General features: G+C 40.1%; 1 protein-coding gene, 1 long non-coding RNA gene and 1 pseudogene across 2 annotated transcripts; 2 read left to right on the forward strand and 1 right to left on the reverse strand.

The window, feature by feature from the left end:
* The first annotated feature begins 242 nt into the window (after window positions 1-242).
* On the forward strand, window positions 243-3,906 carry LOC117513681 (erythrocyte band 7 integral membrane protein-like). Its single transcript, XM_034173954.1, has 7 exons — window positions 243-303; window positions 483-592; window positions 968-1,037; window positions 1,139-1,221; window positions 3,000-3,203; window positions 3,439-3,546; window positions 3,697-3,906. Exons 1-7 carry the CDS (start codon window positions 243-245, stop codon window positions 3,904-3,906), a joined length of 846 nt encoding a protein of 281 aa, XP_034029845.1.
* Window positions 3,907-5,369: 1,463 nt separating this feature from the next.
* Window positions 5,370-14,890, reverse strand: LOC117520344. Its single transcript, XR_004563616.1, has 3 exons — window positions 14,880-14,890; window positions 10,439-10,441; window positions 5,370-5,448 (listed from the first exon to the last, which is right to left on the reverse strand). It is a non-coding gene; the product is annotated as an uncharacterized LOC117520344 (long non-coding RNA).
* A 9,075-nt stretch (window positions 14,891-23,965) lies between these two features.
* LOC117513781 lies at window positions 23,966-26,258 on the forward strand (annotated as a pseudogene).
* Window positions 26,259-27,284: the final 1,026 nt, after the last annotated feature.

Below are 27,284 nucleotides of genomic sequence, written 5' to 3' on the forward strand. Positions count from 1 at the left end.
TGGAAAATAAAGCATAAAGCTTTATGACATCAAAGCAGAAAAGCTCAGTACAAATAAAGCATAAAGCTTTATGACATCAAAGCAGAAAAGCTCAGTGCAAATAAAGCAGAAGGCTTTATGACATCATAGCACAAAGACACAAAATCTACAATAGATGAACCATCACTAAATGTTCATTGTGTGACCAGCACGTGTTTCAGTCAATCCCACTGTCAGCTGAAGAGGAAAACATGAGTTCAACAATGACTGTGGATATTGATGCAATTGAACTGGAAGAAATAAAACGACAAAAACATAAAACAGGTAATGATCGCATCAAACATTAACACTGGTCAGGTGAGCATGAGGCGTGCTCACTTAAAAACAATACTTGAGGCTTTTTGAAGCTTTGAATGTTTTTTGACATCCTTAAATGAACTTTCATCAATGAGCTGAACCTGTTCAATTTATTTTGGTGTGTAAATATGTTTTCCTTCCTTCAGTCTTGGAGACTCCAAATGACAGCATGAGCTGCTGTGATTGGCTGATGGTCGTTCTGTCGTTCCTGCTGGTGGTTCTCACTTTTCCACTCACCATATGGAGATGCTTTAAGGTCAGTTGATGATCAATTCAGTCTTTAACACACATTTTCTGAACTTTAACAGCCAAGATTATTATTATTATTTAGATTATCGACAGTCATTAAACAGTCATCAGGATGTAGGACTAATTGCTGGTCTGATCATGTCAGATGTTGAGGCTGGACTCATGTTTATATTTTGTTTTTTGTTGTTTGTTTGTTTTTTTCATTAAAAGGCACATTGGGGAAAAAAATGTTAATTTGAATTTTAATGTTGTGTTTGATATCTCAAGGTCTTTTCCTAAAAAAATGAGCTGACAGCATCACTCACTGTCAGGTTACAGGATCAGTGCAGATTTAAAATAAAAGTTTGACGTGATCATTAATGTGGTTTCTCTCTGTGCACAGATCATTCACCAGAATGAGAGGGCTGTTCTCTATCGCATGGGTCACATTTGGAGAGGAAGCAAAGGACCAGGTCAGATAACAACAAAAACGTTTGATCAAAGAAAATTCAAAATGTTTTTCCTCATTATTGTGTTTGCGGTGGCTTCAACTTGTGTTGTTGTGATGTCACAGGGTTGGTGTTTATGTTGCCGTTCACCGACACCTTGATTAAAGTCAGCACAAAACTCCTCACCTTAAGCATCCCATCACAAGAGGTATGACTGACACACACACACACACACACACACACACACACACACACACACACACACACACACACACACACACACACACACACACACACACACACACACACACCAGTGTTGTATAAAGTACTGGAAAATCACACTTAAGTAAAAGTACAGAAACCCATTTAAAAAATGACTTTGGTAGAAGTTCAAGTCACTGATTGAAATGCTACTCAGGTAAAAGTTTGAAAGTATCTCGTATTTATTGTACTTAAGTATGACAAGTAATGTACAACTAAATGTATTCAAGTATTGAAAGTAAAAGTATAAGTATGTTAATAATCAAAAACTGACTGATTTTTTTATATTACAAAGGCTTGTAAGTGACTGGTAGTATTAGTCAAAATACTGAAAATTGTGCACATCACACAAAAACACTTCAGAAACAAGGTTTCAAAACCTAAACGAGACTCACTAGGTGTTCACAGGAAACAGTTATTTATTTTTATATGTATTTATTTATTTTCAGTGTTACATGGTTTTATCTTTTCTGTTGTGTTTTGTTTCATTTTGTCTCTCTCTGAAATTGTATTGTAACATTATTAGTCTATTATTATTGACTATTATTGTTTATTATGTAGACTATTATTGTTGCTGCTATAATATATGAATAAAAATAAATTTAAAAAATTACAATTTGACTCTTTTATGACAACAAACACAAATCAACACAAACGTGCTGAGGCGAACAGCTTAATGCTACCTTTAACATTGAAAACGCCATAGACATGCTAACGCGTTAGCATCGGTCCCGTTTTTAAGTTATAAATTACATCTATCAACTGTTTCAGAAGACCATAACAGGTCGGTTTGACATAAAAATATTAAATATTACTCACAGACATATGATCTTCAGGGTTTTCGTGGGAAAAAATTAGGATAAAGCGAAATAAAATCCACGAATCGTAGATCGAAGCACTGCTTCGGCCTGCGAATCACTGCTTCGATTGGTTCAAGGTTCAAAGCACAGCCGCGCTGCAGAAAAGTTGATTACAGACCCGCTGCAGGTCTGTAAACAATGTAGAGAAATGATCATTTTCCTGACAAACACCCCCCAAGTGCGCAACTGCAAAAAAGCCTACCGGACATGCCTCATGACAAATCGGCATGACTTTGTTGCAGTCATTAATCAGTGGTGTCTCTGGGGGAAAACACAACTTTTTTCGTGTGTCTGTGTTTTTTTTTTTTTGTAACGAGTAACAGCATGGCGCATAGAAAATGTATCGGAGTAGAAGTATGCAATTAAGGTCGGAAATGTAGTGAAGTAAAAGTGAAAGTAAGCTGAATTAAAAAAACTCAAAGTACAAAGTCTCCCAAAACGTACTTAAGTACAGTAGTGAAGTATTTTTACTTCGTTACTATACAACACTGACACACACACACACACACACACACACACACACACACACACACACACACACACACACACACACACACACACACACACACACACACACACACTACCAGATACAATCAACACATCCAATAATTTAGGAATTCATAGAAATTCAAAGATCAATCAAACTATAGTAGCACTCATTGAACACATACTGTAACTTCATGTTCAACAAATCACCAAATCAAGATCTTCATCAGGACTCAAATTATATCTTGCAGCCTGTTATGTGATACAGTTTTTAACCAAAATATGTACTTTTTAGCTATTGTTTTTGAATTATATCAAAAATATTCCACTCAGTACTCTGCATTCTATTTTATTTTTAAACCTGTTGTGCTGCTTTCAGGTTTTGACCAGTGACTTTGTGACGGTGAAGGTCCGTGCAGTGGTCTGTTACCGGATCAAAGACGCAGTTAAGGCCATGGCCAACGTCACAGATGTGCACACTGCGACCCAGCTGTTCTCTCAGAGCACTCTGAGGAACATACTGGGTACCAAGACTGTGTCTGAGATCCTGGTGAACAACAAGGAGATCACAGACAGTATGAAGGTACACAGGATTTTATATTGACTGTTACTGTAGTGAGCAGTAGGATCCAGATCAGACAAGTATAAACCATTTCACAGAACGACCAGTATGCACCTTCTTGTTTTTCTGATCACATTGGCATTTGTCAGTTTTCAATATCTTCATCCTGCTTTGCTGACATTTTGGTCATTTTACTTCATTTGGACTGAGTGGGCATGTCTCCAGATGTAAAAATGAACATGTTCTGTCCTCTCAGGCCATTCTGGACTATGCAACAGAAGACTGGGGGATTGAGGTCCAGTGGGTGGAGATCAACACCCTCAACTTCAAGGACCAACAGCTGCAGAAAATTGTGGCAGCAAAGGTAATAGAAAAAAAGATGGAATAGTTCTATAGAAATACAATTTTTCCTTCTTCAGGTCTTAATTGGACACTTTTTATTTTCTGTGCAATGACCTCTGACCCTGTGTCCTATTTATTCACCCTTCTTTTCACTGACTATCTCCTTCTTCAGGTGATGGCTGCAGAGGGAGAGGTTAATGCAGCACGGATGCTGAAGCAGGCGTCTTTGATGATGGGAGATTCTGAATCAGCCTTCAAGCTCCGGTACCTGCAGACCATGGAAACCCTGGCAGCTGACAAATCCATTAAAATCCAGATGCCATTCATGGGCGGCACTTTGGTGGGGTTTGATGGGACTGCAGGCCCAGCAAGAATTTACTGACCACCACCCTCCCCTGCAACACAACCAGCTTTTTATATTCACCCATCTCTTTATATATATGCACTTTAAAATATACGTCAATGTTTTTGTGACTTTTCTCAAGCCAACAGGCTGTAAACTGATACATGTGTAATATATTAAAGGAGTAAATATACATATGCAATCTGTTGTTTTATATGTTTTATGCCATTGAATCCAATGGATGTTGACATTGTTTGACCTTTATTGTCGACACCAAACATTCAACACGGTCAAACCTATTCTATTTATTAATCCTATTAGCTCAACCAAGAATTTGCATCACTTTTTACCACAATTGGAGCGACTTTAACTTTTGGCCCCTGTACAAACTGAAACTGACCATTCCTCATCATTCCAGCTGTTTTTACTCCATAACTCCACAACATTCAGTCATAGATAATCATAGATATGCCTTTTTTAAATATTTATGATCAGACAAATAATGTGGCATAGTTTTTAATTTGATTGGAGCATTTTTAAATTAAATTTAAACCCACGCAACACACAGCAGAACATGTAAACTCCACACAGAAAGGACCAGGTGAGAAGCAAACCCATGACCTTCTTGCTGTGAGACAACAGTATTCACCACTAATCCACCGCGCCATAGGTAGAGAAAGCAATGGAGCAGTATTTAATGGAAGTGATTGTCTAAGTAGCCTATTGACTGATTTGTGTGAATTTCAACATTATGCTGGATAGGAAACGGCAAGTTTGTCCAAAGTGATTAGTGTGAACAAAAGTATGTAGTTCCATGTCTCTGCCTGCCCACTGTTCTGTCTCCCTCCACAACACTGTGCATAAAGCTGGTCTTTTTACTTGACCTGTTCAAATCAGTTATCCACTTTCAAAGTTTTGAAAGATGGTTCTCTTCCCATCAAATTTTTCATCACATTTTGTGTTGTACTACAGCCACGGTCTCCCTCTAAACCAACTGCTTGAAAATGCAATCTTCTTTCCAAATGACACAGTTCTAGATCTTCATCCAAAATGGTATAACAGTTTTTAGAGCTTATGACATCTGTGTGTCTTTTTTCATCTTGGATACCACAACTACAATGATTGCTGGCACTGGCAGTGGATTATGATTTGACTGAGCAGTTAATATTACTGCTGGTAGTTATTTACACCGGTAAGGTGAGTCCTGACGACATTGTGGCTGTCGTGTGCAACTGTGATTTGTAATTTTGATTTTGATTTTGTCATTTTGAGTTAAAAAGAGGAAACAGCTGTTGGACAATAAATGGCTTCACCCAACCACAGCAAATCCAAGTTGGATCTGCATGTTGAATTGGCACAAGTTTTACTATAACCTATGTTGATGTTCCTGACGCAACTCCACATTACATGGAGAAATGTGGCAGGGGTGGGATCTGAACCCGGAACCTTCTGAACTGAAACCAAGCGCATTAACCGCTTGGCCACCACCCCTGCTACCCAAGCACCAGGGGCGGATCTACTGGGGTGGCATGGGGTGGCAACTGCCACCCTAAAAATAGCTCTTGCCAACCCAGTTGCCACCTCAATCAGAAGTGGGTGACATTTTTTTCAAAAAAGGGACCTTGCGAATGACTTTAACTGGCGAAAACTGCTCTCTGAGCGCCCTTGAATGCAGCACAAGCTGCGCTTCGCGCTCTCCCTGCCCCCCCACCTGTTGTGACGCCGAACTTTCCCTAAAAGACACGACGACACGCCAGCACACACGGCTGCCAGGAAAACTTTGTGGAGAAAGAAATATAAAATTTATATATTCACCAAGTACTGTATAAATAAATAAATGATGAGGAATAAGTTTTCAGTGGTATTTTTATTAGGGCGGAACCTCTTGTTTCCCTCGTCGTTTCAGGAGAACTGAAAACAAGGACGGACGTCAACACTGGTCACATCAGCCGGCAAAACTTTCTTTGTAGCTAGACTTCAGCTTTACTCGTGTCTCTCAGAGATATTAGGGATGTTTCGTCCAACCTTAAAGTCGTGTTATGTTAACAAAAGTCCGTGCACGCGTGCAGCGATGTACGCTTTTTAGGTTTCACTTTCATTTCATAACGCGACAGTGGAGCACTTTTTTATTGCTGAGGGGAGAAAACACTTTGTTGTGGATTTAGAGGAACATTGGAAACGAGAAGAGGGTGTGAGGAGAGGACAGAAGGATGGACAGAGGACAGAGGGATGGACAAAAGACAGAGGACAGAGGGATGGACAGAGGACAGAAGGATGGACAGAGGACAGAGGGATGAGCAGAGGACAGAAGGATGGACAGAAGCCAGAGAACAGAAGGATGGACAGAGGACAAGCGCTGATACACACACCCTTGAGGTGTGTTTCTGTGAGTCTTCAGTTCAGGTAAGACTCATACAGCTTCTCTGCTGTCATTTGATTAAATATGTTGTTTTCTACTATAGTGGTGCATCTTAGCTAAAGGGCAATTCTATGGTAATGGAATTACAACAGCAGCAAAATCTGGACATACTGCATCTAACGACTACAGATTAAGTCAGATTGTAATTCCGTTACCGTAGAATTGCCCTAAAATTTCCATAACAATCATTCAGTTTGTGATAAAAGCATGAAACTTGGCACAAATATTCTAAATTAACTAGTATTTATTTTCAGATATGGAGGCATCCCGGAGCTGACCTCTAATGAGCTACAGGGGTCAATAAAGAATTACACAGGGGTCAAACTTTAACAATGCTCCAATCATATTGAAAAGTATACCACATTATTTATCTGATTACACAGCTTTCAAAAAGGTATAGTTTGGACTATCTATGACTGAATGTTCTGGAGTTATGGGGTAAAAACAGCAAATATGGTGACAAAGGTCAGTTTCAATTTGTACAGGGGTCAAACGTTAAACTTGCTCCAATTTTGGTAAAAAATTACGCAAATTCTTGGTTTAGTTAAGAGTATTTTAAAAAGGAATAGTTTGCACCATCTGTCACGCTAAGTTATCATGTTACGAGGTAACATATGTCACATGTCACAGAATCCAATGGACGTCAACCATGTTTGACCTTTACTTTGGAGACCAAGCATTTGACATAGTCAAAACTATTCCATTTATTAATCCTATTCACTCAACCAATAATTTGCATCACTTTTTACCAAAACTGAAGTAACTTTAACTTTTCACCCTTGTACAAACTGAAACTGACCTTTGTCACCATTTTTGCTGTTTTTACCCCAAAGCCCCATAACATTCAGTCATGGATAGCCCAAACTATACATTTTTGGAATCCTTATGACCACACAAATAGTGTGGTATAGTTTTCAACATGATTGGAGAATTTTTATATTTTGACCCCTGTGTAATTCTTTATTGACCCCTGTAGCTCATTAGAGGTCACCTCCAGGATGTCTCCATATCTGAAAATAAACATTAGTTAATTTAGAATATGTGTGCCACATTTCATGCTTTTATCACAAACTGAACAATTGTTTTGGTTATCTGCTGCACTACTACAGCAATGTTCATTTTGTGATCATGAAAACACAATTTACAGCTCTTTGACGCCCATTGGAGCGCTTGAAATTACCATTCCACTCACGCACTTTTTATACACATTGTTTATAGTTTTTTCTATATTGGTCTGCAAAAATGTTGTTTTAACGTTACATGAAAATTGGTCCATGGCGCAAAAAGCTTGCGGACCGCTGCTCTAGGCTATATGAAACTTGGACTCGTGACGCTATAATCCAGATTCCTGACCTATAATAGCATAATACATAAACATTACATTGCCACCCCACATAAAGTGCCTGTCCCTGCTTGCCACCCCATGAATTTATCTCTAGATCCGCCCCTGCCAACCACTAACCATGAGTGAAAAAGTTTTTGTGTTATCATTCATATTCTCTGAAAAATGGCCAAAAAACAAAAATTCCACCAGGGTATGTAAACTTTTAAGCACAACTGTATCAATTAAAAAATCTTTTGAACTGAAGAACCAATTTGTTATACAGAAACCCTTGTTTAACTAATCTATAGTGATAGCAATTTCGAAGCCTCATGAACCAATGAACACTGCAACACAACTGGCTGAAAATCGACACACTGCTTCGACGCGTTTGATACAGTTTGAAAGGTGACATCTGCTGGATTGCTTTGAGAATTACCTTGAGCGAGTGCCCTGACAAATGTTTGCATTAATTCATGACTGATATGGTTTGTTCTTGAAAAATAATAATAAAAAAAAGTCATATGTATTATTGTGTCTTTTTAATGTAATAAATAGTCCTTACAGATGCACACATAATGGTTATGAAAGCCTTTATTGTAGACTCTATGTAGATTTGTGTTATCATTCCTCAAACTATATTTGGATAAAATGTGACAAAAGTGAGAAAGGCATCTGCTTCTGCACCTGGTGCTTATGTTGCTGTAATTTGTAAATTAGAATAGAGGGGATAGGAGACAGTGACTGTGCAAATTTCAACAATTTTTATTCAAAAAAAGAATCATTTCAATGGTGCTGGACTTCCTCTTCTGCCTCACTGATGTTGCTGCATCGACAAATATTTTTTTGCCATTCTCTGTAAATTGGGATAGACTGCGGCTCGTGTCACCCAGTATTTGAGCTGGTCTTCTCCTCTGGAGGTCAGCATATGTTGGGTCAAATCTTTGTAGTAAAGCCCTGAAGGCTTTGCTCTCCACTATTTTGAACGGTTGTGCATCTTCCACAACATAGTCCACCGTGCCTCATCCAAACCAGCTTGTCTGCCTTTAATGGAAATACAGTATGACATGCTTAGCTATGTTTGTTTATGAGTATGTTTTAATCTTAGATAAAGAATAAAATATATCTTACATGGTCTGATTCCTGCTCCAGGAGCAGCAACAGAAGCAGCAGCCACTGATGTCTCGGGATGTTTGGACCTCAGGTGTCGCAGCATTGAAGACGTATTGTTACTGTACGTCAACTCTTGAGCACAAATCAAGCACTTGACCTTTTTGGGGCTTATTAGATCAAAGTGCTCCCAAGCAATTGATCGTGCTCTTTTTGGAACTGGCTCTTCCATGTCCCTTCCTCACCACTACTCACTCGCTCACACACACACTCACCTTTCTCACACCTTTCACTTCAACAAAATCACAGCTCTTCAGTCACTCAGCTCAGTCTCTGATCTATCTATAATATATAGTTGAACCTATAACCTATGTTGATGTACTGTGTGAATAAATGTATATGAATGGATGCCTGTTGTGTACGGTGCGTGTCTGTCTATGTTAGATCCTATGTGTATGTTGCTGACTATACTAAATGAACTCTAAACTAGACCTAAATATAAACTAATGCTTTCCTTGGCTTCGACTCACGTGGTAATTGGCAATAACAATGTCACTAGCAATCTCCTCTTCTCAAAAACCCACAGTTTGAGCTGTGATTCAAATCTCATTTAAATACTTGGCAGGTCGTATTGAAACGCCCAGATTATTCGAATTTTCCTCGAAGCTCGACACGTGGTGTGACGTAACGAGGCATCGCTCACAGTGGTCACGTGATGGGGGCGTGCTCGAAATGCTGCTCAATGACACTTCTGGTTCAAAAAGCTCAATGCTGTATCGAGCAGACTGACTCAAGCTTAACATCACTACTAATCTACGAGTAAGTTTATGGTGTCTAGTGGAAAAACGTGGGTCATTTTCTGCAACGCGACTCCCCTTTGAAGCGTGAACCATTGAAACAATGCTTCGATCCACTAGCTCGTTGGCTCTTTGATTCGCTGCTCTTCAGAAATGGCAAGTCTGCTTCTTAACCCCTCTCTCTCAAAGACATTAAAATACAGTGAGTCACTTTTGTGTGGAATAAAGTCACTAACTGGGACTCTTGTCTTGTTGCTGTAAAGAAACAAGAATCGTCCTCAGTTCCGTTGGCACAGCTCCAAACGCTGCGCAGCTCTCTGCTGAGACAGAGTCCGGTCAATATTAATAACTTCAAAACGAATTGCCGCTTTAAATAAAGTGACGCCTCTCTCCAAACACTGTAATACAGACAATAAACTACAATCAAGTAAAACTTTTTCCTCCCAAAATGAGACGTGCTGTATTTCTTTACAAATTCCTGACATACAGCCAGCTGCAAGAGCTCAGCTCAGATATGGAAAGACTTTCATGCCAATAATGCCTGAAAGGAAATGCTTTGACAAAAACTACAGATTTGTTTATTCCTATTTATGTCCAGAGATCAAGGATCCACCATGTAGAGTTCATTATGTCCAAAGTTTAAGGATCCAGTGACCAATTTCATATTTATTTACTTTAAGACTCAATAAGATGCTGTTCAATTTCAATTTAATCAGCTTATAAAGCGCCAAATCACAACAAAATCCGTCTCAAGGCACCTCACATAGAACAGTTCAACATAAAAAATTTAAATAAATAAATACAAATTTCAAAATTCAAATACATAATTAAAAACAGAAGTAAAAAAATAAAACAGATAAAGCCTATTTTTATTCTCTTTCTTATGAATAATTTTTTTTTAAGTCTTGACTTAAAAATGTTCACCGACTCCGACTGTCTCACAGTCGCATGAAGATCGTTCCAAAGAGTGGGTGCATGATAAGAAAAAGCCGAATAAAAGAATGAAGATTATTGAATAACAAGACGTGTACGAGTTTTATTTTATCATTGGGCAAAAATGCATCTGTCAGAGTTTCATTCTGGATCCAGCCCTGGGTATTATTAAAGGTTTTTGCTGACTGGCTATTAGTTTTAAGTTTATCTTTCATAAATATATATTCATAATAAAAAAGGAAAAAGTTAGCTAAAAGTGGAGCACAATCTGTACCCATAGGTATCCCTATTGTTTGTTTGAAAATTCTGTTGCCAACCTCTATATAGATATTGTCTACAAGGAATTCTATATGCTCAATCATATTTTCTTCAGTTATATTATGATAACGTGTCGATGTTGTGTTAGACCACTATGTAGTGCCATCATTTCTAATGACGATATATTTAGAGCCTCTAATTCTAAAAGCTTCCCTGACTAGTTCACTGATACTATATATAAGTTGGTCATGACGGATGTTCGTATATAGGGTGGAAAAATCAAAACTATCAAAAAGCTGTCATTCAAGTGTAGCCGTAATAATAATACCAAATCGTTATTTGTAAGCAGAAAGATAACTTTACACTATGAGGGATCACAGATGGTGATAATGCGGTGGTTCAAGTGGCAGAACATCTGACTTTTGATCCAGAGGCACAAGTTTGAATCCCCATCATGTTTAAGATTTTCTTGTTCAAATATGAAGTGATTGCAGTAAAGTTAGAAAGACAGATAATTACAAATATTTTCCAGTGACAGAAAGTGTTTTAGATCGTCACTTCAAAAGGTAATTTCAGACCTGTGGAGGAAGTTGCTATGCCATGTTGCACAGTTACATAGCCTCCATGTTAAGGTTGGTGAAACCTCAGTGAACTTCTCTGTGTGTTATATAGCAGTTCAAGTAATATCACAACAGTTCTGAAGTTCTAAATATGCAAGAAGGCCATTGTGTCCCTGACTGGGCAGCCAATTTAATTAAAAAAAATAAAAAATTAGGGCCGAAAGCAACTGACAGTAGTTTTCTGAGTAAAAAGTAACACTGAACCCTTTTTTAATAACGCTACTCCGCTCGTAAGACGCTCTCATTCGTAAAAGAAATGTAGCGTAGCATAAGTTCTACCCCAATGACTCAGATTTCAAGCTTTCATTCAGATTTCTATCACTCAACACAACCAGCTCGTCCACAATTTAGCCATCAGCTTCTTTCAAAGCCATTTAAAAATATCAAACCTGATTCACGTCTCTGCTGATTAAAGTCACTACCGGGACTCTGTTTGTCGTTGCAGGCGACAAATGAGAATCGTCCACTGTTTCACGACAGTTTTTATTTGTTCCTTCTTGATGCACCTCTTTTTTCCACCAGCCAGTGGCGGCTCCAGAGATTTTTTTTCTGCTGGTGCTGTGGGGGAGCTTGGCATTCTTATGAGGGTGCTATGGGCTCATGTGTTGTGACGGCTCTCTGCTACACCTCTGCCACATTTGCGGGCGTGTGTACACATAGCCACATTCTGATCTGCGACAGTCACTAATGACACACAATGACCAAAATCACACACACAAACCTTGGCTACTGTTCAATACACATATTCACAGACCTCCACGTGAAGCCTATAGCCTCAGGTGACAAAAATGCCAACAGTGGGCAGAGAGAAAATCTTTCACCTACCACTGATGTCTTCATAACAGTACAATGTGCCTGTTGTTGTGGTTAAGAGCAAATGCATCAGTGATTTGGTTCCTGTCCAGAGGCCGTGTTCTGTGAGGGGTAATTGCCAGGAGCGACACCGGGTCACTGGTTTGTCTGTGCCTACCGCTGTTCCTCAAATAGTTCTTTAGGTGACACAGACTTCACTTCTTTCAAGTTCCACTCATAGATATTTGGGCAGCAAAAACTGAACCATTTCAGCAACTTGAAGCTACACTCACTGCAGTACGACGTCATCATTGATGCTGAAAAACTCCATGCCTTTGTCTCCTCTGGGCTTGACTACTGTAACTCCCTGCTCTTTGGGATCTCTGGAAAAAGCCTTCAAAGGCTCCAATACATTTGAAACAGTGTAGCTAGAATTCTGATAAGAGTATGTAAATAGGAGCACATTACACCTGTACTCCATAACCTTCACTGGCTCCCCATCATCTACAGAATCCATTTTAAGATTGCTCTCATCACCCACCAATTCATCCATGGCAATGCCCCCACATACCTCAAAGACCTCCTCACTCCACATACATCCTCCCGTTCCCTCCATTCATACAACACTAATCTTCTCCATCTCCCCTCGCACCAAACATCACACTATGGGAGACAGGGCCTTTTGATCAGCTGCCCTTCATATTTGGAGCTCCCTCCCTGAAAAAGCCTCTAAACAAGCCTCTCACAGGTCTCAATAATTTTAATCTGTTGCATCTTAGTCTTTTTATTCTATTTTGGTTTTATTACATACTGCTGACTGTTTTTATCTTAAGATTTTATGTTTTTATTCTCTTATCTCTCCTTGGTTTTATTTTTTTCCCTGTAGCACTTTGAGATTTTTTTTTATTAATGAAAGGTGCATTATAAATAAAACTTATTATAACTTATAAGCGTATTATTATGATCATAAAATTGTTGAATGTGATGTCACTGAAAGTCACGTTACACTCATTTTGTGTAAAACAATCAGTTCTGTTGATGAATGTTTATTTTCTTTTATGAGTGTAATATTAATCTAATCACATAAATCTGAAAATGTGAGAAGTGTCTTACTGTGGAAAACTGAAATGATGATATCATCACCCTGCCTCTGAAACATGATGTTAACAGTGTCATTTAATGTGAGTTATGAATGTAACTAAGGTTCTATGAATTCCGGATGACCGCCAGAGGACGGTGCTTAGCACCTGGATAACTACATGTGCGCAGCACAGAGAGGTCAAGAATATATACCAACAAAGTCACGCCATTGGATGTGACCTGGGTGACGTTATTGGTTGTCTTTATATGTCAGACGTACCCAGCGCTCGTTTCTTTTTGGAATGAACTCACAAAACTCTGAGTGGTCATCCGGAATTCATAGAAACTTAGTTACATTCGTAACTCTCATTCTATTTCATTCCTACTGACCGCCAGAGGACGGTGTTTAGCACCTGGATGACTTAATACCAACAAGGCCACTGCAAGCTATCGGATTAAGAATCCTACCCTACTAAGACGATTGGCTTGTCTGCGCTCCGACTCAGGAGCAAGCGCAAAACGATACAGCTCTTCTACTGAACCATGTCTCTCAGTTAGGACTCACAGTGAATCTGCGAAGAGTTCTCTTGTTCCCAGTCAACAAATGACCTTCATCGGCATTGTCATCAACTTCCTAACTATGACTCGCCATCCCTGCAGAGAGTGGGTTATGTAATTCATCTCGTCTCACATAAACTAAACGACTGCACGAGGGACTTCAGTTACCGGAGGAAGAGTTTCCCAACCTGCCCATCGAGAGGGCACATCACTCCCTTGGATCACAGCCTCCAACAGCGGCGCCTCCACGCTCCATCGTAGTTAAGTTTGATAACTTTAAGGCTAAAGACTTGTTGCTATGCACAGCTTGGCAGATGAAAGGACTTAAATGGGTGAACAAATGTATAAATCTTGATAACGACTATCCACTGCGCATTATGAACAAAAGACGAGAATACGCTGCGATCTGCAAGGTCCTGAAGGAGAATCAAGTTCTGCTCCAAACCTTGTACCCTGCCAGGTTGTGGGTTAAATACAAAGACGAAACTAAAACCTATGATTTGGCAGCAGACGCGACGGAGGACCCGAGGAAGAGAGGATACGCGGTGAAAACGGCTAAAGCTCTTGAGTCGCTCATGGAGAGGATTAAACGGCTGACTTGGACGAGAGCGGGACAGTCTACGAGGACCGAGCCAGAACATAGGGACGGACGATACAAGGAGAAGGTCTGCACATTCAGACAGCCGACAGCAAAATGAGGAGTTGGGCTTTGCTGTTTCATTTTACGACTGTTTTCATTGTATTTGGTTTTAAAAAGACACAGGGGGAGTAAACAGTGAAATGTGACAGAAGGTTCTTTTGAGTTAACGCTTCAACATGGCTTCAGCCATTAAACACACCCTTCCACTGGACACACATCAGAAGGGCTTGTCTTAGAGTGCCCCCTAGGGGTACTGGGGTCTACGAGTCAGACCCTACATAGGAGTCACTTTTATGTTGTTTTGTTATGTTTGATCATGTTTGATTTGTGTGTTCCTTGTTGGTTTTTATTAACGCTCTGTAGTTCTGAGTAGAAAAAGTGAACTTGTCAAATTTGCGCAGTGGGTTAATTAGAGACATTTTCAAATGCAAAACAGGCCAATAAGATTTATTTTATGGAATATAAATGCCCAGTTATGCCCAACCCAATTAAATGCTGGAAAATGTGATGAGAATTAAAATGAGAAAACGTACAAGTAGCTTTCATCCAAGAATCTCACCTGGTGAATTGAATAAGATGAGGGGGGGGGGGGGGGGGGGTCTTGCTGTCCAATGCGGTGAACTTTGAATACATATCTGAACATAAAGATAGTGAAGGGAGATATATTGTGGTAATGGGGGATTTTCACGCACCTACAGCTAACTTCAGCTAACAGAGTTTACTGTGCATCGAGACTTCCGCAGCAACGGTAAGTTGAAGCTCTGCAGAAAGTTTCCTCTTTTTACAGAATCTTTCAAGAGTGAGGTGTCAAGATGTGTACGGATGAAAAGAGACTCTCCCACACCCCGCTCCAAACTGGATTAAGGATACAGTTTACTTTTGAGCGCTTCATGTACAACTATGAAGGTTAGTAGCTTAGCCATCTTGGCGTCAGCTCCGATATAAACACAGTTAACGTTATAATGTGCGCAGTTGAGGGTAACGTTAAACCTAACTAAACCGTTTATTCGCTTTTTAAAAATAATAATGAGTTGGCTTATTTTGTAGCCTGTGTGTGGCCTTTTCTGTAATGAACTACGTTAGACAATGTTATCATTGACAGGGAGGTTAAAAAATAGCAAATTAATCAATAACCAGTTTAGAAACGATTTGTGTGCAGGTCCAGGCAAATAAAATTAGACTTTGGGCTGTTAGATTTTTTTACAAACTTGATGTTGACTTCTTACAATGAAGCAGGACACTATTCCACTCTTGTCTGCTTGGTTCTATCATTTCCAGGGGATTCATACAGAGTCAGTTCAGGCTGTGAGGAGAACAAAGCCATCAGCCAGGAGTATCTGCAAACCAACACACTAACACACACAGGTGATGATACTGTTATTGGTTTGTGTATAATAATGTAGATTGCTGTATGTTGCCACTTATTGTTCACATTGATATAGCAAATAAAACATTAAAGTCAGCGGTTTTCCACAATAACTGTTGATGTCATAATTGAAAATCAAAAGAAGTTGCAAGAGATGCGTGGAAGATCTATGAATTTAACACTTATTTATTTATTTATTTATTCATGTTGAATAATTTATTTCAGAACCCCGACCTGACACATTACTGTCTCTTGGTGAAGGAGTGAAAAGCCTCAGACTGTAACCACTGATCTTCTCGATGTTGTGTGGCCTGTCTGAGCTCTCCATGGTGGACTGTAGGTTCAAAACTGTCCAGGTGATTTCATTTTTCTGTGAGGTTTCTCTACACACACACACAGACAGAGACTGATATGAAACCAGCCTGCACACACGGATGCATGCCCAACCCTCCCCCTTTGTTTCTGTCCCCACCACTCCCACTCCGGGCTCCGCACTGCCACTCCTTCCCCCTCCAGGAGGTCGCACGGTACAGCTGCAGCAGTAACCCCCCCCCCCCCCCAAGCTGGGCCAGGCAGCTGCTCCGGCCATCCACACTCATAATGTCTCAGTTCACTTGAAGGACTGTTTCAAAGTTTAGTGTACATAAACTATCAAATGTATATGTGCGGTTGTTTTAATTCTGATGTGTGCCATTATTACGTTCAACTAGTAATAACTGTGGATTATTTTCTGTATTTTTGTTTGAGGTAATTGGGTGTGAAACTAATTTTGTTGCACTTGTTGTCAAGAAAATGATTAAAGTTTGGCTATCACCCTCTCATAGTCAACATTTTTCATGTGCTGTCCAGCAGACCGACCTCCAGAGTTAAAGTTAATGGGGACTTGACTAAAGAGTTTGTCTCGCAGAGACGAACCCGATAGGTCTGTGGGGCCTCCCCTCTCCTGTCTCCTGTTCACCCTTTTCTTAGAGCCCTTGGCTCAGTGGATAAGACAGAGATCTGATATTAAAGGAGTCACAATGACAATGAAAGTAAGGAACAAAAGCTAGCTTTATTTGCTGATGATGTGTTGGTTTTTTAACCCAACTTAACCAGACACTCCCTAAACTATTGACAGTACTCAAGGAGCACAGCTCACTCTTAGGATATAAAATTAGTGTCAACAAAACCCAAAGATTATGTTTGAACTTTTATCCAATGGCTAACATTAAAAACAGCTATAAATTGAACTGCACTCAGAGGACATAGAATATTTGGGAGTTGTTCTGACAAACGATCGAACTAAATTATCTGACGCTAACTATTTAACATCAAAGATAAAATCTGATTTACAAAGGTGGAACAATGTTCCATTCTTAAATTTCTATTCTCATGTTGACTCTATCTGAATGAGCATTCTTCCTCACATGCTTTACCTGTTTCAGTGTGACTGGGACAGAATGTTAGCTAAATACATATGGCAGAATAAAAGGGCCAGGATCAAATATAAATCACTGCAAATAATGAAAGAGAAAGGGGAAATGGATCTTCCCTGTCCTAAAGAATACTATTATGCAGCTCAGCTCAGACCATTAATCTGCTTATGTTCTCCAGTTTAGTCTCCAGGATGAAAAGATATAATAATATAATAAACTTAATATTACAAAGATTTACCTGTCGGTGCACTATTGGCAAACAAGAAATTGCAAAAGACCACAATGTTAACTGATGACTACATGGTCGACTCAAATCTAGCTAAATTCCTGGAATGAAATTATCAAAACGTGATTTAATAGAAGTATGAAAAATGTTCAAGTGGTGTGTTATGACTGACTTTTTGCCAAACACACACAATGACCAGTTTAAAAGATGGATATCAAAGGGAATAACAACCTACTTCTCATTCAACACAAAGGGAATTTCCTCATCTTTAAGGTTCTGCAGAGTACGATTTAGGCAAAGATGACTTTTATAGATATTTACAAGTTAGGCACGATTTCAATAAAAACCTGAAAACAGGGTTTGAAGGGAAAGAAATGTGCTTTTTAAAGGGTTTTTCAGACTCTAGATCACATCAGCAGAAAAACACCATTTCCCAGTTTATATAAGCGTGTCCAGCACGGTAAACAAATCAGTACAGAGTATCTTAAAAATAGGTGGGAAAAGGAGGGGAATATGATTATTTCTCTGGAAACACCAATGGCCTGTAACTGGGTCAAATACATGGCAAGAGTTCAGCTGGAAGAACATTGTCAGACATTTTATTACACCAACGCAGAAGCGACATCTTGGTGGTGGAGATGAGATGCCTGTTGGAGACAGTGTGGGGTCACTGGGCCAATCATTTCCATACTTTCTGGGGGTGTTGGATTATTACCAAATACTGATAAGAAATAAGGGATCATGTGAACAATGTATTTGGTGCTAATTTTTCCCTAAAATGTGCCACTTTAAATTTGGGGGACTTATCTGTACAACAATGGGAGAATACAGACAAAAGACTACTGGGAATTCTACTCCTGGTGTGTAAGAAAACCATCATGAGGAAATGGCTGAAACCAGAACCTCCAACCACTGAGGATTGGATAGACATACTGCACAATATCTACATCATGGAGAAACTGACCTTTTCCATAAGGATGCAAAAGGACACATTTTACAGGATCTGGACTAAATGGACTGAGTATGTACGAGGTCTGTGAGAAAAGTATCCGACCTTTTTATTTTTTTCAAAAACTATATGGATTTGAATCATGTGCGCTTGCATCAGAGAAGCTTGAACCTTAGTGCGCATGCGTGAGTTTTTTTACGCCTGTCGGTTGCGTCATTCACCTGTGGGCAGGCTTTGAGTGAGCACTGGTCCACCCCCCTCGTCGGATTTTTATCGTTTAGGAATGGCTGAGCGACTGCCGCTTTGTTCCATGAAAATTTTTTCAGAAACTCTGCCAGACAGCCAGATAGAAACCATTTGGAAGATTCAGATGGCTTTCGGTGAAGATTCTATCGGTATTACACAGATTAAGGACCATTAAAACTGGATTAAAAACAGCCCACAGCGGCGGAGGGCGCACCGCGCCCCGAGCGGCCATCGACAGGCTGGAACGAGCAGATCACTTCCAAATTTAAGGCTCTGTTGATGCAGGACGTCGTGTGACTAGCAGAGAAGTTTCAGAATAGGTCGGGATCAGCACTTTATCGGCACATTCCACTGTTAAAGGAGATTTTGTAATGAACGATGTGCGGACGGATTCGCACGTCGGGACGCAGCCGCTCATGGCGCAGGACAAACAACACCTCCGTGTTGGAAACCATTCATAAGATTCAGACAGCTTTCGGTGGCTTTTCAGTCGTGTGACTATCTGAGAAATTGTGCATGAGCTGGACATGCCAAAACATGTCCTGTGAGGCTTCATCATGGCGTTGCTTTGCGCCATGCGGCTCCACCGCAACGCACAGAATTCCTCTGCTCCTCTTTCCATGACAAAAACTCCTGTAACAGTGAAATGTGCCGTTCATTTCCACACTGGACGCTGTGTTGATCCGGGACGTCGTCTGACTTCCACAGGAATTGCGGAAGATGTGGACATCTGCACTTTTTCGGCACATTGAGACAGACGTGCGGAGGAATTCCACGCGTCGCGGTGGAGCCGCATGGCGCAAAGCAACGCCGTGATGAAGGCTCACAGGACATGTTCTGGCATGTCCAGCTCATGCACAATTTCTCGGATAGTCACATGACTGAAAAGCCACCGAAAGCTGTCTGAAAGCCATCTGAAAGCCATCCTGTGAGACCAACACGGAGATGCTTTTGTCCCGCGCCATGAGCGGCACAGTGGCGCATCCCTCCGCTTCACTTTCCATGAAAAAAACTCCTGTAACAGTGGAATGTGCCGAAAAAGTCTTGATGTCCACGTCTTCTGCCATTTTTGTGGAAGTCAGACGACGTCCCGGATCAACAAAGCCTTCACGTTGGAAATTATCTGGTTGTTTCAGTGGGGTATCAGCCTGTCGATCGGCGCTCGGAGTGCGCCGCGCTCTCAGACGCTGTGGGCGGTGTTTAAACCGGCTGGAGCACTCCTTAATCTGTGTAATCCCCATAAAATCGTCCCTGAAAGCCATCTGAATTTTCCGAATGGTGTCCACCTGGAGGTCTCTCACAGTTTCTGGAAAAATTTGATGCAGCAAAGCTCCAAATCGTTCAGACCTTTATTCGCAATAAAAATCCGATGAGAGGGATAGACCACTGCTACTGCTCACACAAAGCCTGCTCACAGGCGAATGACGCAATCGACAGGCGTGAAAAAACTCATGCATGCGCACGAAGGTTCAAGCTTGGCTGATGCAATCACACGTGATTCAAATCCATATGGTTTTTGCAAAAAATAAAAAGGTCGGATACTTTTCTCACAGACTTCGTAAAACCTTATCGATCAAACTTTACCTAAACACTGGAAATGTAAATATCTGTGAATTTTGGCATGCTACCCGACTTTGACTGTTTGCTTGTGTTTGTGCAATTACTGAAGAATGTTAAAAAAAATAAATAAATAAAATAAAAATAAAAAAACAATGTTATGATGTCCAATTCTAACACTGAATTTCTTATCTATTTATTTTGCACAATAAATTTCACATGCATAAGTGCAAGTTTGCACAAATGTCCCCAAAATGAATAATTTTCTTCTATGAGTTTTATGGTCAATATATTCATATATTGTTTATTTTATTGAATCATTTATTTTATGTTAATTTTTTATTGCATAACACTATGTAACACAATTTTTGTTCCTGGCTTCTAAGTGTTATATTTCAACTGCTTATGTCTAAAGTCTATGGAAAAATGACTACATTCAGCACAAATTTTGATTTTTTTTAACGTTCTAGAAAGTTCTAAAAGTTTCTTGAAATTTCTAGATAATTCTGGAAACTTCTAGAAAATTCTGGACAGTTCTAGCAGTTAAATAATATTCTAGAAGACTACTCAGTAGTAGTGAAGGCGAATTGAGAATATTCTTGAAAACAGACAAATTTTAAAATATCATGGCCTGATCACAGAAGCAAAGTTTCTGTGGAATAACAGCTATTTTCTATTTATTTAAGGCATAACAGGTTAGGAAAACACACTGTGTACCCAGGAACAAAACAAAAATAAAAATTTGTTACATAGTGTAATTGTTCTAAGATTTCTGCGTGGCTGTTTCTGATTTCAATTATTTATTTTGACAGATGTTGCTGGGAAGGAAAACAAACAAAAACAATGTGCGTTACGTCATAATCACGTGACCAAGATTGACAAAGCAGAAGAGCTAAAACGTCACACAGCCGAGTAAACGTTAACACCAAACACAACCCTCATTTGTGTATTCACTGGCTTTAGTCCTTGTTGACATTTTAGGACAAACTTGATGTAGCTAACAATTTTATGGCTAATCTTTATGGCTAACATTAATTAAGCTACACTGGCAGCAGAAGAAAGTCCACAAACCTGCTTTCCACTTCTTCATTTTGATATTCAGTCATTTGTGACCGTGGCAGTCCATCACTTTTATTTCCAAAACTCTTGAGAGGCTCTAAATCTGGCGTGCCCAACCAGTCAATCGCGATCGATCGTGGGCTGAGTTCCAGTCAAGAAGATTTAGTGCTGCTATAACAGACTGATGCAGCAGGTGGCAGCAATGCACCAACAAGGATGCCAGCTGTCATTAAACGCCAGAGTAGAAGAAGAGGTCTTCTTCTATGGTGGATAAGAAAAATTGTAATTTCCTCCTGTATTATTTTTTCATTTATTCAAATGACAAATTCATCTGTCTTATCTGCAATGTAAATGTGGCTTTACTGAAGAACGGAATTTGGAGCGGCATTTCAGATGATTCACAAGAACTACAATGCTAACTTCTAACGCTAACCCGGCTAAATCCCCTCTGCTCGCTCGACAAGTCCAGGAATTGAAAAGTCGGTGACAGCACGATTGATTGTCCATAAATATGAAGATTGATGAACGTGTTCTGTTTGGGCCAGGAGTCTGATGACACATTATTTATTCTGTTCGCAGATGGAGGAGACACATGTGCTGCACACAGATGTTAGGTGGCTCAGCAGAGGTAAATTTCTGGACAGATGGACTGAAATGCGCAGGACACACAGAAGCTGAAATTATTGCAAGAGTGTGCAGGATGCCTGAAAAAAAAATGCTGGTGTGCCATGGTGGCTGCTGTATCACTGTATTACGTTACTAAACCATATATATTGATTTATAACACAAAACTGTCAAAAAGGGATAATAAATATAAGTGTAAAGATGATTGATTATATCATCAGAGCAGTAAATTGTTCAGTCCATGTGAACACTGCGCAGATTGCTGCTGCTGCATTCATGTACCATCGGAAATTACAGCCTGTTTACTTGGATGACACATGATTGAATGAAATGATTGTTTGTGTGTAGGTTTATGTGTAAAACAGGAACCTGCTGTAAAACAGTTTTAACTGAGTCAGGCCTGGGGTAATGTGCAATTGTGCTTTTAAACTTTTCCCTGTATAATAAATGAAATGAAAAATGAAATGGATTGTTTTATGTTGGAGGGGGGTCTGCTTCACTGGGCTCAGGCACGTTATAGAGGCCAGAATTAATCTTTTGTGTGGATACAATCAATTATTTTATCAAAAATAAAAACCTCGCTCCTGCCACAAAAGCAACTTGAGGCCAGTCCTAGACCTACTTGCGCTTATTCTTTTCCACCATGCACATTTACTTCATTGATGCATTATTACTGTTAAAACCTGCCAGAAAATTGTGTTGTTATATTGGTGCACAATATATTGCAGCTACACTGTGGCATTCCACATGGCTTGGTAGATCTCCATACAATGTCAACTTTAAAAGTAGATCTCGGTTCAAAAAAGGTAGGACACCCCTGCTCTAAAGACTCAGTTTTAAACTCCCTGACACCATTTCCCATTTTTCTTCTGTTGGTGAAGGATAAACTGTTTAATGAAGATATTAAAACTCGGCTGCCACCAAGTGACCAGGAGTCAAAACACCAGACCGACAGCTGATATCCTGAAACCTCACAGAAAACTGAAATCACCTGGACAGTTTTGAGTGCGACAGACAGCAAGGGCTCGAAATAGTAGACAGTACTTTGTAACATAGGAGTAGTAATCTTTGTATTATACTGCAAAATTTAAGGGACTATAAATAAATGTATATAAACTCTGTGTGTGTGTGTGTGTGTGTGTGTGTGTGTGTGTGTGTGTGTGTGTGTGTGTGTGTGTGTGTGTGTGTGTGTGTGTGTGTGTGTCTTAACAATTTCAAAAAACTAATGTGTGTAAATTCTATCACTGTTATTAATACAAACTTGATATCAATAATCCCAAACTGTAATATTTTTATTTTCTTCTTAGCTCCTACTGTCCAGACTATTAGAGACCAGCTCCTTCCTCTCAGGGCCAGAAGTCCCACTAAGGTAGGGAACAACTTTTCCAACTTGAGGCCAGTCCTAGGCCTACTTGTGCTTATTCTTTTCCACCTTGCACATTCTTTTTTTTTTTTCTTTTTTTTTGCCATTCACTTGCATATGCTCTGGTTCTTCATCTCATATAATATGAGATGTGCTCAAAGAAACAAACTGTCCAGCTGGTTCCACTTTTGGGGGAGATAATGGTCTCATGAGACTCACAACCTTAAGCGTTGGGCTTGAGACCAGAGGATCCTTGGTTCAAATCCCAGCCTGACTGGAAAATCACTAAGGACCCTTGGGCAAGGCCCTTAATCCCGTAGTTGCTCCCGGTGTGTAGTGACTACCTTGTATGGCAGCACCCTCACATGGGGGTGAATGTGAGGCATTAGTGTGTAAAGTCCATTTACCATTTACATGTCATTCTGTTCAAAGTGACCTCGTATCTGGCTGGTTTATGGATTATATCCTCAAAAATAAAAGAGCTCCTTCCTTTAAAGCAATAAAGTGGTAATGCATCAGCAGTTACATGGCATTTCTGAAAGCTTCAGAAAAAGCCTTTATGGCAAATAAAGCAGAAGGCTTTATGACATCAAAGCAGAAAAGCTCAGCGCAAATAAAGGAGAAGGCTTTATGACATCATAGCACAAATGCTCATGGTAAATAAAGTACAAAGCTTTATGACATCATAGCACAAAGAAGCAAAGTCTACAATAGATGAACCATCACTAAATGTTCATTGTGTGACCAGCAGGTGTTTCAGTCAATCCCACTGTCAGCTGAAGAGGAAAACATGAGTTCAATAATGACTGTGGATATTGATGCAATTGAACTGGAAGAAATGAAACGACAAAAACATAAAACAGGTAATGATTGCATCAAACATTAACACTGGTCAGGTGAGCATGAGGCGTGCTCACTTAAAAACAATACTTGAGGCTTTTTGAAGCTTTGAATGTTTTTTGACATGCTTAAATGAACTTTCATCAATGAGCTGAACCTGTTCAATTTATTTTGGTGTGTAAATGTGTTTTCCTTCCTTCAGTCTTGGAGACTCCAAATGACAGCATGAGCTGCTGTGATTGGCTGATGGTCGTTCTGTCGTTTCTGCTGGTGATTCTCACTTTTCCACTCACCATATGGAGATGCTTTAAGGTCAGTTGATGATCAATTCATTCTGTAACACACATTTTCTGAACTTTAACAGCCAAGATTATTATTATTATTTAGATTATCGACAGTCATTAAACAGTCATCAGGATGTAGGACTAATTGCTGGTCTGATCATGTCAGATGTTGAGGCTGGTCTCATGTTTATATGCTGTTTTTGTTTGTTGTTGTTTTGTTTTTTTTTTCATTAAAAGGCCCATTGGGGGAAAAATGTTAATTTGAATTTTAATGTTGTGTTTGATATCTCAAGGTCTTTTCCTAAAAAATGAGCTGACAGCATCACTCACTGTCAGGTTACAGGATCAGTGCAGATTTAAAATAAAAGTTTGACGTGATCATTAATGTGGTTTCTCTCTGTGCACAGATCATTCACCAGAATGAGAGGGCTGTTCTCTATCGCATGGGTCACATTTGGAGAGGAAGCAAAGGACCAGGTCAGATAACAACAAAAACGTTTGATCAAAGAAAATTCAAAATGTTTTTCCTCATTATTGTGTTTGCGGTGGCTTCAACTTGTGTTGTTGTGATGTCACAGGGTTGGTGTTTATGTTGCCGTTCACCGACACCTTGATTAAAGTCAGCACAAAACTCCTCACCTTAAGCATCCCATCACAAGAGGTATGACTGACACACACACACACACACACACACACACACACACACACACACACACACACACACACACACACACACACACACACACACTACCAGATACAATCAACACATCCAATAATTTAGGAATTCATAGAAATTCAAAAATCAATCAAACTATAGTAGCACTCATTGAACACATACTGTAACTTCATGTTCAACAAATCACCAAATCAAGATCTTCATCAGGACTCAAATTATATCTTGCAGCCTGTTATGTGATACAGTTTTTAACCAAAATATGTACTTTTTAGCTATTGCTTTTGAATTATATCAAAAATATTCCACTCAGTACTCTGCATTCTATTTTATTTTTAAACCTGTTGTGCTGCTTTCAGGTTTTGACCAGTGACTTTGTGACGGTGAAGGTCCGTGCAGTGGTCTGTTACCGGATCAAAGACGCAGTTAAGGCCATGGCCAACGTCACAGATGTGCACACTGCGACCCAGCTGTTCTCAGAGCACTCTGAGGAACATACTGGGTACCAAGACTGTGTCTAAGATCCTGGTGAACAACAAGGAGATCACAGACAGTATGAAGGTACACAGGATTTTATATTGACTGTTACTGTAGTGAGCAGTAGGATCCAGATCAGACAAGTATAAACCATTTCACAGAACGACCAGTATGCACCTTCTTGTTTTTCTGATCACATTGGCATTTGTCAGTTTTCAATATCTTCATCCTGCTTTGCTGACATTTTGGTCATTTTACTTCATTTGGACTGAGTGGGCATGTCTCCAGATGTAAAAATTAACATGTTCTGTCCTCTCAGGCCATTCTGGACTATGCAACAGAAGACTGGGGGATTGAGGTCCAGTGGGTGGAGATCAACACCCTCAACTTCAAGGACCAACAGCTGCAGAAAATTGTGGCAGCAAAGGTAATAGAAAAAAGATGGAAAAGTGCTATAGAAATACAGTTTTTCCTTCTTCAGTTCTTAATTGGACACTTTATTTTCTGTGCAATGACCTCTGACCCTGTGTCCTATTTATTCACCTTTGTTTTCACTGACTATCTCCTTCTTCAGGTGATGGCTGCAGAGGGAGAGGTTAATGCAGCACGGATGCTGAAGCAGGCGTCTTTGACGATGGGAGATTCTGAATCAGCCTTCAAGCTCCGGTACCTGCAGACCATGGAAACCCTGGCAGCAGACAAATCCATGAAAATCCAGATGCCATTCATGGGCGGCACTTTGGTGGGGTTTGATGGGACTGCAGGCGCAGCAAGAATTCACTGACCACCACCCTCCCCTGCAACACAACCAGCTTTTTATATTCACTCATCTCTCTATACGAGGTCTGTCCATAAAGTATAGGTCCTTTTTATTTTTTTCAAAAACGATATGGATTTCATTCATATGTTTTTACGTCAGACATGCTTGAACCCTCGTGTGCATGCGTGAGTTTTTCCACGCCTGTCGGTGACGTCATTCGCCTGTGAGCACTCCTTGTGGGAGGAGTCGTCCAGCCCCTCGTCGGAATTCCTTTGTCTGAGAAGTTGCTGAGAGACTGGCGCTTTGTTTGATCAAAATTTTTTCTAAACCTGTGAGACACATCGAAGTGGACATGGTTCGAAAAATTAAGCTGGTTTTCAGTGAAAATTTTAACGGCTGATGAGAGATTTTGAGGTGACACTGTCGCTTTAAGGACTTCCCACAGTGCGAGACGTCGCACAGCGCTCTCAGGCGGCGTCATCAGCCTGTTTCAAGCTGAAAACCTCCACATTTCAGGCTCTATTGATCCAGGACGTCGTGAGAGAACAGAGAAGTTTCAGAAGAAGTCGGTTTCAGCATTTTATCCGGATATTCCACTGTTAAAGGAGATTTTTTTAATGAAAGACGTGCGGACGGGTCCGCGCGTCGGCTCGCAGCCGCCGCGACGCTCCGCCACAGGAAACACACCTCCGTTGGAAGCCTTAAGGACAAGTTGGAACATGTCCTGCCTGTTAAACAATTTCTCATATACTCACTCCACTGAAAGCCATCAAAAGCCGCCTGGATTTTACAAATGGTTATCAACACGGAGGTGTTTTTCCTGTGCCGCAGCTTCTCACTTGAACTTGGACTTTATTTCCAAACGTCAGCAACACACACTCCACAGCTTCAGTCTGTTAACTAGCTGTAACTTTTCGAGGCAAGTAAACACTCGTACAACTGACCGCTGCAGGCTGGACATGCTCATGCATCGCCGACGCCGAAAAACACCTGCCGCTCCGGTCCTGCTCATAAAAAAGAAAAGCGACCCCACACACACACACACACACT

This window comes from Thalassophryne amazonica, chromosome 1 (genome assembly GCF_902500255.1).
Source record: "Thalassophryne amazonica chromosome 1, fThaAma1.1, whole genome shotgun sequence".
NCBI lineage: Eukaryota > Metazoa > Chordata > Actinopteri > Batrachoidiformes > Batrachoididae > Thalassophryne > Thalassophryne amazonica.